Source organism: Erpetoichthys calabaricus, chromosome 3 (assembly GCF_900747795.2).
Source record: "Erpetoichthys calabaricus chromosome 3, fErpCal1.3, whole genome shotgun sequence".
In the NCBI taxonomy this organism is placed as follows: domain Eukaryota; kingdom Metazoa; phylum Chordata; class Cladistia; order Polypteriformes; family Polypteridae; genus Erpetoichthys; species Erpetoichthys calabaricus.
Window position 1 is genome coordinate 10,354,174 of NC_041396.2, and position 12,830 is coordinate 10,367,003.

General features: G+C 44.0%; 1 protein-coding gene across 1 annotated transcript in view; it reads right to left on the reverse strand.

The window, feature by feature from the left end:
- LOC114647651 (suppressor of tumorigenicity 7 protein homolog) overlaps positions 1-5,973 on the reverse strand; it is a 163,318-nt gene extending 157,345 nt beyond the window's left edge. The window contains exons 1-2 of the mRNA XM_051924430.1: positions 5,744-5,973; positions 3,754-3,836 (exon numbers count right to left, since the gene is read on the reverse strand). Of these exons, the coding sequence (XP_051780390.1) occupies positions 3,754-3,836; positions 5,744-5,939 (279 nt within the window). The 5' untranslated portion in view covers positions 5,940-5,973. The remainder of the gene's footprint in view (positions 1-3,753; positions 3,837-5,743) is intronic.
- Positions 5,974-12,830: the final 6,857 nt, after the last annotated feature.

Genomic DNA, 12,830 nt, shown 5'->3' on the forward strand with positions numbered 1-12,830 from the left:
GAAAGCATGTCACTTTGTCATTATGGTTCATTGAGATGTAAAAATGGCAAGTTTAGGCATTTCAAATGAAATCTACAATATAATAAAGCAGGGGTGCCCAACTCCAGTCCTGGAGGGCCGCAGTGGCTGCAGGTTTTCATTCTAACCCTTTTCTTAATTAGTGACCTGTTTTTGCTGCTAATGAACTCTTTTGAATTAATTTTAAGTGATTTGTTTTTTTTTCGTCAGTAGTGTAGCTTGTATGGACAGGGAACTGTTGGGCAAGGTTGTGGGGTCCAGCGGCTGTGGGGCATCTGTTGGTGAAGAAAGGTTCACGGATCTTGACTTTACTGATAGATGCTGTGATTTCACGTAGTCAATGTAGGCTCTGAGTGAGGAGTCGGAGTGTCTGGGCTTGCGAGTGTCCTGGATAAAAACCAAGATCCAGGCCTTTAATGACCTCTTGGGCACGGCCATCAGCAGTGTGTCTGTCTGTAGAGAGAGTGTCGGCCTTGTTGAGAGGCTTACTTACCTTGGCAGTGACATTCGTGTGTCTGGTGACTCTTCCTATGAAGTCAGTAGACGGATTAGGAGAGCATGGGGGGGTCATGAGGTCGCTGGAAAGGGTGTGTGGCACTCCCGATATCTCTGCAAAACAACGAAGGTCCAAGTCTTTAGAGTCCTGGTGCTTCCTGTCTTGCTATAAGGTTGCGAGACATGGACGCTATCCAGTGAAACTGAAATGAAGACTGGACTCCTTTGGTACTGTGTCGCTCCGGAAAATCCTTGGGTACCATTGGATTGACTTTGTGTTGCTCATGGAGTCCCAGATGAGGCACATTACCTGCATTGTGAGGGAGCGTCAGTTACGGCGTGTTTACCCCGAGGGTGATCCGGCTCATAAGATCCTCATTGTTGGGGACCCGAGTGGCTGGACCAAGCCAAGGGGTCACCCACGTAACACCTGGCTGTGGCAGATAGAGGGTCATTCCCGGAGGGTGGGACTGGACCGCGTGTCTGCCTGGGGGTTTGCCAACCGGTACCCCGAGTTGTTTCATTGTGTAGTGGATGCGGCAACGCGCTGTACCAGTGCAGGCTCCCCAACTTGACTTGACTTGGTTTTTAAGAAATGTTTCCCTGAATTTCTTCATCGTTCCTCTGAATTGCTTCATTTCTTTCCTTAAATGGCACCCAAACAGAAGTGAAATGTGAAGTGAGGGAGCCAACAGAAGAACCAACTAAGTCAGGGCCTCAAACTCCAACCAATTTCACTCCAACCAGTTGCTTAATGAGGCACCGAGTCTTGTCGTTAATTAAACTCGTTCTTTAATTCCATGGCTTGTTGCTGCTATCATGGTGCAATAGCAGACATTTCCAAAATTATGGATTTTTCTATTTTCAAAGAGCAGATCAGCATTCCTGAGACCTTCATCTTTCTTTATTTTCAGATATTGTATAATGGTCACAGTTTGCTGGTCCTGTTTTGGCTCATTTTGTATCGGATTATTGTTTGGCTGCTAATTAAGGAAAAAGAAACAACTGAGGGGTCGGAGTCTTCAAGAGCAAGTCAAATAAAATAAATTCAAAAGAAGTGAATTAGCAGCAAAAACAGGTCACTGATTAAGAAAAGGGTTAGAATGAAAACCTGCAGCCACTGCGGCCCTCCAGGACTGGAGTTGGGCACCCCTGCAATAAAGTGTGCGGAATATGAAGTGATCTGAACACTGTAGGAATCCACTTCTGCACAGTTGGCTCCTGTGTATTATTTTATTAGAAAGTTTTTGAATATTTCAGGTGTAACTGCACTGCCATATTTCCCCAATTAACTTTTCCATTGCATTTCACATTGCACAGGGTCAAACTGGTCACGTTTAGATTGAGTCACTGCGACTAAACGTTCCATTTATGTTTGTTTTTTTCACATCCGGGAGGTATTTTTCGTACGTCGCTTAAACCATCCGAGATCAGGTGCCTCATCTTGGATGAGTTAATGCCAGTGAAACTCATCCAGATAAGTCGGTTTTTCAAACGCAGCTGTGTATTAGATTAGTGTAGCTGGATCTAATCATACGAGATGAATGCGCGCGCCCGTGCTGAGTGAAAAGCCCATATATATTGAGTCTAGAAAACATGATTAGCAAGTCTTTGATAGGCTGTAACAAAATGACAAAAGAACGGGCGCATTTTTTTTCCACACACGCGGCGCAAGATCTTTTATTCGAAGGACACGAAGAATTTCAAGATTTAATATGCACAAGGAGTAACACTGCAAAAGCAGCCCAGACCAGAAAAGACGGCTGGCAAAAAGTGGCCGAAAAAATTAAATGCTAAGTAGTGTGCACTGTACTTACTGAATACAGTATTTCATTTCCTATGTGTCAGATTAATTATTATTTAATATGTCATAATTCCAGATCAAACGTGAGCACAAGGAGAACATGGGAACAGGTTAAAGTGAAGTACAAGAATATACTTCAAACTGGTAAATATTGGTATATAACTATTTAAAGAATTGTTGACATAAAGAATCATATAATGTAAAGAACATTAATTTTAAAGCTAATAAGGAGGCAGACAAGCAAAAATAGGTGGAGGTCCATGCGGTCCAGACCTAACCCCTGCAGATGAGTTGGCTCTCCAGCAAAATGCCCATCACCCTGTTTCTGAGGGCATTCCAGGGGGCAGCTCCTCCTCAGAACCAGTGGCAGGATGCAGTGGTCACTTCATTTCAGGTAAAGGATGGTCATTGCATATTTGTCCTCCATGTGTGCCATAGGTATGTTCCATATAGCCCTCTTTTTTGTTGGGTCAGTTGCAGGGAATGTCATATCCCTTGAACCTGTGTCTGACCAACGAGATATTAACGAAGGTCAAATGTGTCTGATTATTCATCAGGAGGAGAGGTACATTTTCCAAATAATGTTTGATCAAACTCCACTCTGATCAGTTCCATGTGCCCCAATCACATTTGGAAATCCTGGTAATGAGAATGTTAGGCTGATTGTGGGATTCTTTATGGAACTGTGGGTGTTTTTGCCTGTGTATTACCTACCTGCAATGGCATGAAACGCCTCTTTTATTGTCTGCACATGCAGGTGTCCAGGAAGCACTATGAAAACCTGAAGGAAATGTTTCAGAGCCAAACAGACTTTACAAATTGCCTGGCAAACTGCACTTTTCAATAGATGTTCCGCATCGCCTACAGTATATAAAAAAGTGCCGCTTGCAAGAAACCTCAAAGCAATGCCTACTGTCTTGTGTGGTTGTGAGAGCCCGACTTCGCCAAGTTTGACTTCGAATATACGGAGCTAATAAATCTTTGAGGTACAATATTCCCCCTCGGCTAAAGCGGTATGTTTCGTACAGAATTTCCTCCGGGGGCAATAAAGGATCTTGCCGATCGCACAAAACCCTCTTCATATGAAATTCTCTTCGTATAATTTGCGCACCAATATCAATTGGTTGCTCATTCATGAACGGCGAAGCCACGACTGGATGACTTCCACGCACCATCACTGATCACGTGTGTAAACTAATCCTTGTTTACGTAGAACAGGTTTGAGGATTTGGATGTGTTGCTATGACAACACTTCCAGCAAGAGTTTCAAAAAACCGACAGATCCAGGATCAGGCCAAATCGTCAACAATTACATCCGGCTAAGCGAGTCATCCACGTACGAAGAATACCCCCCTCGTCTAGCATTCTTTGTTATCATATGTGCAATTCACACGTGATGATGCAAAGCTTTTAAAACAAATACACCCAACACCTACCAGAATCAAACCTGATATGAGAGAAGATGTTCCTGTTAGCGCCACATAAAACTTCGGAGTCAGAGTGTTCACAAATACTGCAACTGTAATAAAGGCAAAACAAAAAAGTGATTATAGAAGGCTTACCTTATCAAATTCAATTCTTTTATAAAATGCATTTATATACAGTGCTGTGCAAAAGCATTCAGTCCCCTTGAAAGTCTGCATGACAAAAGATTTGTCCACATCACGGGTCTCCAACATGTCGCTCGCAAATAGACATCTAGCTGTGCTGACTTTGGAGATGATAAAAAACTCAGTGGACCGACACCAGCTGATGACATGACTCCCCAAATCATCACTGACTGTGGAAACTTCACACTGGACCCTCAAGGAACTTGGGATTCAGTGCCTCTCCACTCTTCCTCCAGACTCTGGGACCTTGATTTCCAAATGAAATGCAAACTTTCATCTAAAAAGAGGAATTTGGACCATTGTGTTTTATCAAGTCCAAAGTCAGTGTAGCTGTCTACCAGGACATTTTAGAGCACTTCATGCGTCCCTCTGCTGACAAGCTTTATGGAGATGCTGATTTCATTTTCCAGCAGGACTTGGCACCTGCCCACACTGCCACAAGTACCAATACCTGGTTTAATGACCATGGTGGGTATCATCGTGCTTGATTGGCCAGCAAACTCGCCTGACCTAAATCCCATAGAGAATGAATCAAGAGGAAGACACCAGAGACAACAATGTAGACGAGCTGAAGGCCGCGATCAAAGCATCCTCGGCTTCCATAACATCTCAGCAGTGCCACAGGCTGATCGCCTCCATGCCAGTCATTCATGCAAAAGGAGCCCGGGCCAAGTACTGAGGGCCTACATGGCTAGACTTTTCAGTAGGCCAACATTTCTGCATTAAAATTAAATTTTGTATTGGTCTTATGTAATATTCTAATTTTCTGAGATACTGAATTTTGAGTTTTCATTACCTGTAGGCCATAATCAGCAAAATGAAAAGAAATAAACACCTGAAATATATCACTCTGTGAGTAATGAATCTATAGAATATAGGAGTTTCACTTTATGAATTGAATTACTGACATAAACTAACTTTTTGATAATATTCTAATTTATTGAGATGCACCTGTAGATATATATACACACACAAACACACACACACACACACAGTGTCACATAGTAATGTCATCATCAGTTACTGTCCTAAAAGCTTTGTAAAATATAGCAAGTTGTTTTTGTGCAATTTTAGACTCTCTTCAGACAGTGTGGCCTAGTGCTTAAGGCTTTTAAGCCTTCAATTTGCGGGTACATATCCCGCTACTGACACAGTAGGTCCATCAGTAGTCACTTCACCAAAAACAAAAGAAATGTAAACAATTATATCTCAAATGTTGTAAGTCAGCCAAATAAGAAATAGTAATATTGAACAGAAAAACTGGCTTTAGTAACGCAAACACAATTACAAAGGTTTCTCTAATAACCCTTTAGCACCTAAACAGGATTAATTAAGGAAGGCCTAAGAGAGTTTAGGCCACTGGAATAATTTATGCTGACAATGAGGCTTAGCAGTCATATGTGAATAATAAAGGTTATGATTTCAAGCAGTGATAGCCTACAGCAATATTAGTAATGTATTGGCTGTGTTTTTAAAGCACAGTACGTATTTATTAAAATAATTATCAATTTCTATAAAAAAAATGAATATTTTTTTTGAACGCATGTAAATGTAAACATAAAATTTACACGCGGGTGATTTTATTCGGCTTTGGACGCGGTTTTCTTCTCCCCTTAAAACTTCTTTTCCACGCTCCTCTCACGACACCAGATTTCGTTACCATCTGCACCTCCGACGGTATAATGGGTCCGAAACCAGCGACCAGAAAGTTAAAACGGGCTGCCTTTAAAGAGCTCAGACCTCCGGGATCCTTATTCCACCCCTAGCACTGAGCAGACGTGCGTCTCGGTTCTGTGATTCGACATCTGGCGTTTACCTGCTGTCAGATTCTCCTGGATCTTCAACGGAGTCCTCAGTACGTAGAGTACGCACAACAGCATGATGAACCACACAAGCCACAAATACGTCCAGGACCAGGCCAGCCAAAACCTGACTTTCTGAATACATCTTATGGTTGGAGAAGCACCAACATTATTACCACCGTTACTGCTTTCACTACCGGCCTCCGCCATCTTACCGCCGGTAATAAACACAGCGCTCACGGGACAGTGGATGACTAAGGGGCGCGGCTTATTCTTACACGTCATTCTGTTTTGGACATCGCGCCACGAGGAAGGGCTGATTGATTGATCGATATTGATTGTAGCCAATGGTAAATAGGTTTCCGCCCATAAACACTGAACGCCCCGCCCTCAGGTTCAAGTTAACTCCTGAAGTGCCGCAGAAAACTACGGCCGGTAAGTATCGCCCGTTTGAAAGTCATCTGACGCTTTTATTGGGGTTGCTCGAGTGACTAAATGAAACTGAAATGAGATGAAATGCCAGACGTTGAACTGAATTTGAAATACATTTCAAATGAAATGAAATGCCAAACTTGAGCACCGTTAAAAATTCCAAGACCATTCCGCATCTGCTCAGTCTCAAATGCAGATTTCAGATCGGGAAGTGACTGTCAGTGGAATGGTGAGGATGAGGAGGGTAGAGTTGGCGAAGGTGGATGAGTTTAAATACTTGGGATCAACAGTACAGGGTAATGGGAATTATGGAAGAGAAGTGAAAGAGAGTGCAGGCAGGGTGGAGTGGGTGGAGAAGAGTGTCAGGAGTGATTTGTGACAGACGGGTATCGGCAAGAGTGAAAGGGAAGGTCTACAGGACAGTAGTGAGACCAGCTGTGTTATATGGGCTGGAGACGGTGGCACAGGAGACAGAGCTGGAGGTGGCAGAGTTAAAGATGTGAAGATTTGCACTGGGTGTGACGAGGATGGACAGGATTAGAAATGAAGACAATAGAGGGTCAGCTCAAGTTGGGAGACAAAGTCAGAGAGGCGAGATTGCGTTGGTTTGGACATGTGCAGAGAAGAGATGCTGGGTATATTGGGAAAAGGATGTTAAGGATAGAGCTGCCAGGGAAGAGGAAAAGAGGAAGGCCTAAGAGAAGGTTTATGGATGTGCTGAGAGAGGACATGCAGGTGATGGGTGTGACAGAACAAGATGACGAGGACAGAAAGATATGGAAAAAGATGATCTACTGTGGCAACCCCTAACGGGAGCAGCTGAAAGAAGAAGTAGTTACTGCCCCGGATCTGTATGCAGCTACTCCTGGTTCTCCTCACTGTCTTGGGGTTCACGTATAGCAAGGGGTGTCAAACTCACTTCGGGGAGAGTCATGGTGGCTGCAGGTTTTCATTCCATCCACTTTGTCCCTTATTAACCAATCACTAATGGTAATTCAATTTAATTTTATTGTTCCAAGAAGTATATTTGGATTGTCAGCAGGTTGTGACAGAGAGATCACGACCTAACTTTCAAAACCTTTCAAAAAAGAGCACAGCCATCAAACATAAACTTAATACAAATAAATAAAATAGAGCAGATAGCATAATGATTATGAGGAAGCATTAAGTCAAACATATTAGACATACTGTAAGCGTTGCTGCCTCGCAGTATGGAGACCCAGGTTCGCTTCCCGGGTCCTCCCTAGATGGAGTTTGCATGTTCTCCCCGTGTCTGTGTGGGTTTCCTCCAGGTGCTCTGGTTTCCTCCCACAGTCCAAAGAAATGCTGGTTAGGTGCATTGGCGATTCTAAATTGTCCCCAGTGTGTGCTGGTTGTACTGTATGTGTGTGCTTGTGTGCGCCCTGCGGTGGGCTGAATGAAAAATGAAAAACAACCACATCTGTCCAGCTAGTCAGCGACAAACCAAACACAGTCAGAGTTCCGGAGACCTCAGCCAACACTTCCCAGAATAAGATGGTGCTCTGTCAAGCAATGGAACCACACAACCCATTAAAGAAGTGTAAAGTGCCAGTAAAGAACCAGGATTTCTAAAAGTGCATATCGCCTAATGGGATGACTGGTGCTGACCGCATTCCTTCCCTCCAGCTTTTGATCTCCTCTTCTGTTAGGATGACGTCCCTGATTTGTATTATGGAATCCAAAACAGGAAAAGCAAAACTTAAAAACAAAAAATTAAAAAATGCTGTCATTAAATTAAAAAAGTAATAACAATTAACTGCGGTGGGCTGGCACCCTGCCCAGGGTTTGTTTCTTGCCTTGCGCCCTGTGTTGGCTGGGATCGGCTCCAGCAGACCCCCTTGACCCTGTAATTAGGATATAGCGGGTTGGATAATGGATGGATGGATGGATATTAGACATAACAATCAGAGCAACATTTCAACTTGACTGATGATTGATGCAAAAGCTAACTGTTCATCCTGTCATTGAAGCCAGTGAATGTTCATTAAAACTGAATTTAATTATATTATGAATGCATTGACTCCGGGACCATTTACATTACATTCGATTAGATTAGATTAGATAAATTTAGATTAGATTATATAAATTTGATTAATCCCAATGGGAAATTACAAACAAATACAAACAGCAGCAGAAACATTAAAAACCGGGACACAGACTCACAGGACAAATAATGCAGCCAATCAATCTGCTCTCTATACAGTGCATCCGGAAAGTATTCACAGCACATCACTTTCTCCACATTTTGTTATGTTACAGCCTTATTCCAAAATGGATTAAATTCATTTTTTTTCCTCAGAATTCTACACACAACACCCCATAATGACAACGTGAAAAAAGTTTACTTGAGGTTTTTGCAAATTTATTAAAAATAAACAAACTGAGAAATCCCATGTCCATAAGTATTCACAGCCTTTGCTCAATACTTTGTCGATGCACCTTTGGCAGCAATTACAGCCTCAAGTCTTTTTGAATATGATGCCACAAGCTTGGCACACCTATCCTTGGCCAGTTACACCCATTCCTCTTTGCAGCACCTCTCAAGCTCCATCAGGTTGGATGGGAATTGTCGGTGCACAGCCATTTTAAGATCTCTCCAGAGATGTTCAATCGGATTCAAGTCTGGGCTCTGGCTGGGCCACTCAAGGACATTCACAGAGTTGTCCTGAAGCCACTCCTTTGATATCTTGGCTGTGTGCTTAGGGTCGTTGTCCTGCTGAAAGATGAACCGTCGCCCCACTCTGAGGTCAAGAGCGCTCTGGATCAGGTTTTCATCCAGGATGTCTCTGTACATTGCTGTAGTCATCTTTCCCTTTATCCTGACTAGTCTCCCAGTCCCTGCAGCTGAAAAACATCCCCACAGCATGATGCTGCCACCACCATGCTTCACTGTAGGGATGGTATTGGCCTGGTGATGAGCGGTGCCTGGTTTCCTCCAAACGTGACGCCTGGCATTCACACCAAAGAGTTTAATCTTTGTCTCATCAGACCAGAGAATTTTCTTTCTCATGGTCTGAGAGTCCTTCAGGTGCCTTTTGGCAAACTCCAGACGGGCTGCCATGTGCCTTTTACTAAGGAGTGGCTTCCGTCTGGCCACTCTACCATGCGGGCCTGATTGGTGGATTGCTGCAGAGATGGCTGTCCTTCTGGAAGGTTCTCCTCTCTCCACAGAGGACCTCTGGAGCTCTGACAGAGTGACCATCGGTTTCTTGGTCACCTCCCTGACTAAGGCCCTTGTCCCCCGATCGCTCAGTTTAGATGGCCGGCCAGCTCTAGGAAGAGTCCTGGTGGTTTCGAACTTCTTCCACTTATGGATGATGGAGACCACTGTGCTCATTGGGACCTTCAAAGCAGCAGAAATTTTTCTGTAACCTTCCCCAGATTTGTGCCTCGAGACAATCCTGTCTGGGAGGTCTACAGACAATTTCTTTGACTTCATGCTTGGTTTGTGCTCTGACATGAACTGTCAACTGTGGGACCTTCTATAGACAGGTGTGTGCATTTCCAAATCAGGTCCAGTCAACTGAATTTACCACAGGTGGACTCCAATGAAGCTGCAGAAACATCTCAAGGATGATCAGGGGAAACAGGATGCACCTGTGGTCAATTTTGAGCTTCATGGCAAAGGCTGTGAATACTTATGTACATGTGATTTCTCATTTTTTTTATTTTTAATAAATTTGCAAAAATCTCAAGTACACTTTTTTCACGTTGTCATTATGGGGTGTTGTGTTTAGAATTCTGAGGAATAAAATGAATTTAATCGATTTTGGAATAAGGCTGTAACATAACAAAATGTGGAAAAGTGATGTGCTGTGAATACTTTACGGGTGCACTGTATATAAAATCCTAAACCTAAAAGTGTAATAATTTTGTGCAACGATTTTATGTGACGTTTTTGTCTACTTTAAATTGGGCTTATTTTAAAATCTACATGTATATGTTTGGTATCATTCTTTTCAGAATGTATCAAACTTTAATGTGATGTTGTTAGATTTTCAGATTCTTATTCCGTTTTTAAATTATAAACTAAAAAATATTAAGAACTCATGTCAAGAGAGATGAGACTTTGTGCCAAAAGATTTAACCAGGCCCGGGGCCAGAAATAAAAGACAAAGAGTAGGACAGCTGCTGTCAGAGCCGGCCTTAGGGGGAAGTGAACGAAGCGACCACTTCGGGCCCACAGCTGGAGGTTTTTTTTTTTTTCCTGTGATGTGCGACACTGCTGCGGAGGGCCCAATGGAGCAACAGACTCCTTCACTCCAACCTCTATTACTAATTTTTTTATATATATAATTCATGTCAGATTCCAAATAGGCTCTGTGTATGACGCGCTGGTAGATGTTTCTGAAGATTCTAAAGATCCTAAGGCTAGAACTGGAGCCGCTGCATTAGCCAAACAGCTGCAAAATTTTCCATTTCTTGTTTCCTTAGCGATTTGGTACCACATTCTTTCACAGATCAATGTAGCCAGCAAAATTTTGCAAAATGAAAATATGTAGTATGATGTTGCTCTCAAATGCATCAACAGTGTCTCTGACTATTTGGTTTCGTACAGAGAAAATGGACTAGAATTAGCAGAAGCTACAGCCAGAGAGCTCGCTAATGAATTGGAGATGCCGTCCAAGGATGTCGCATTTCCTGCAGTAACCAGTTTACGCAGGAGACAAACAAAGCGCCATTTCGATTATGAAGTCTGGGATGAGTTAATAACTGATCCAAAGGAAAAGTTTCGCACAGAATTCTTTCTTGTCCTTCTGGATCAAGCAATCATGTCCATGAATGAGAGGTTTGATCAAATGAAATAGCATTTCGACAATTTTGGATTTCTGCACAATTATCAGTTAATATCATCCATGGATGATAATACCTTGATGAAATACTCTATAGACTTGAAAATTGCATTAACTGACTCGAAGAATAATGAATCAGACATTGATCCACACGCACTATGTAGTGAAATTCGCATGTTTGCCAGTTTAGTTCCTAGCAACTCAACGGCCATGCAAGCACTGGAATCTATATTACTAAACCACAGTTAATGTATGCACAGCGGACGCACTGAGGCGCATGCGCACTGCGGCCTTAGCGCCCGCCCCAGAGTCCAGAGTCAAACGCAGCAGCTTCCCAAAATGCGCCGGCTTCGCGGCTTACTAAAACGCGGCGGCTTCCCAGAGTCAGTAGGTGGCACCCAAATAACACAACGTACTGCGCTGTGGCGCCCGCCCCAGAGTCAAACGCAGTGGCTTCCCAAAATGCGGCGGCTTCCCAGAGTCAGTAGGTGGTGCCCGAACAACACAACCTGTGAGCGCCCTAACAACACAACCTGTACAGTCAAACGCAGCGGCTTCCCAAAACGCAGCGGAGTCCCAGAGTCAGTAGGTGGCGCCCAAGCAACACAACCTGTAAGCGCCCAAACAACAAATGCGCCGTGGCGCCCGCCCCAGAGTCAAACGCAGCGGCTTCCCAGAGTCAGTAGGTGGCGCCCAAATAACACAACGTACTGTGCTGTGGCGCCCACCCCAGAGTCAAACGCAGCGACTTCCCAAAACGTGGCAGAGTCTCAGAGTCAGTAGGTGGCACCCAAATAACACAACGTACTGCGCTGTGGCGCCCACCCCAGAGTCAAACGCAGCGGCTTCCCAAAATGCGGCGGCTTCCCAGAGTCAGTAGGTGGCGCCCAAATAACACAACATACTGTGCTGTGGCGCCCACCCCAGAGTCAAATGCAGCGGCTTCCCAAAACGTGGCAGAGTCCCAGAGTCAGTAGGTGGTGCCCAAATAACACAACGTACTGCGCCATGGCGCCCGCCCCAGAGTCAAACGTAGCGGCTTCCCAAAACGCAGCGGCTTCCCAGAGCCAGTAGGTGGTGCCCGAACAACACAACCTCTGAGCGCCCAAACAACACAACCTGTACAGTCAAACGCAGCGGCTTCCCAAAACACGGCAGAGTCCCAGAGTCAGTAGGTGGCGCCCGAACAACACGACCTGTTCACTACACTTGCTCTAATCCACTGTGCCAGTAATATAGAGCACATAACGGTCACAGACTCTAACCCAGCGGCTTCCCAGACTCAGTGGCTGGCACACGAACACCACAACCTGTAAACTAAACTTGCTGTGCTCCACTCTGCCAGCAGTCGGTGTCAGCAAAGGCAACGGAACCACGTCCCCACAAAACGAAACCGCTTTAGTACAGATATGCTTAGTTAATTAAATGATATTTCCCCAGACGCACCCACCGTCCATAATATGTCATCCATCCAGATATCGGACGTAACAGAAACTGATTGCCATTCTTGGATTTCCGATTCGCTAGCAAATCGCGGGCTTACTTGTATCTGTATGAGAAGGAGTTAGCAACTGCCATGCGTAATGTTGCTGTGGCATTCACAATAGCATTGACTGTGCCTATAACGGTATCTTCGGCGGAGAGGAGTTTTTCAAAACTCAAGCTTATCAAAAATTACTTGCGAAGCTCCATGAGCCACGAACGTCTGAATAGTCTGGCATTGATTTCAGTTGAGTAAGAGATAGTCGAATCTCTTGATTATTCTGAACTTATTCATGAGTTTTCCAGTGCCAAGGTTCGAAAAGTGTCTTTTGTGTGAAATAGATTTCAATATCTGCTGGTAAGTTATTTTATA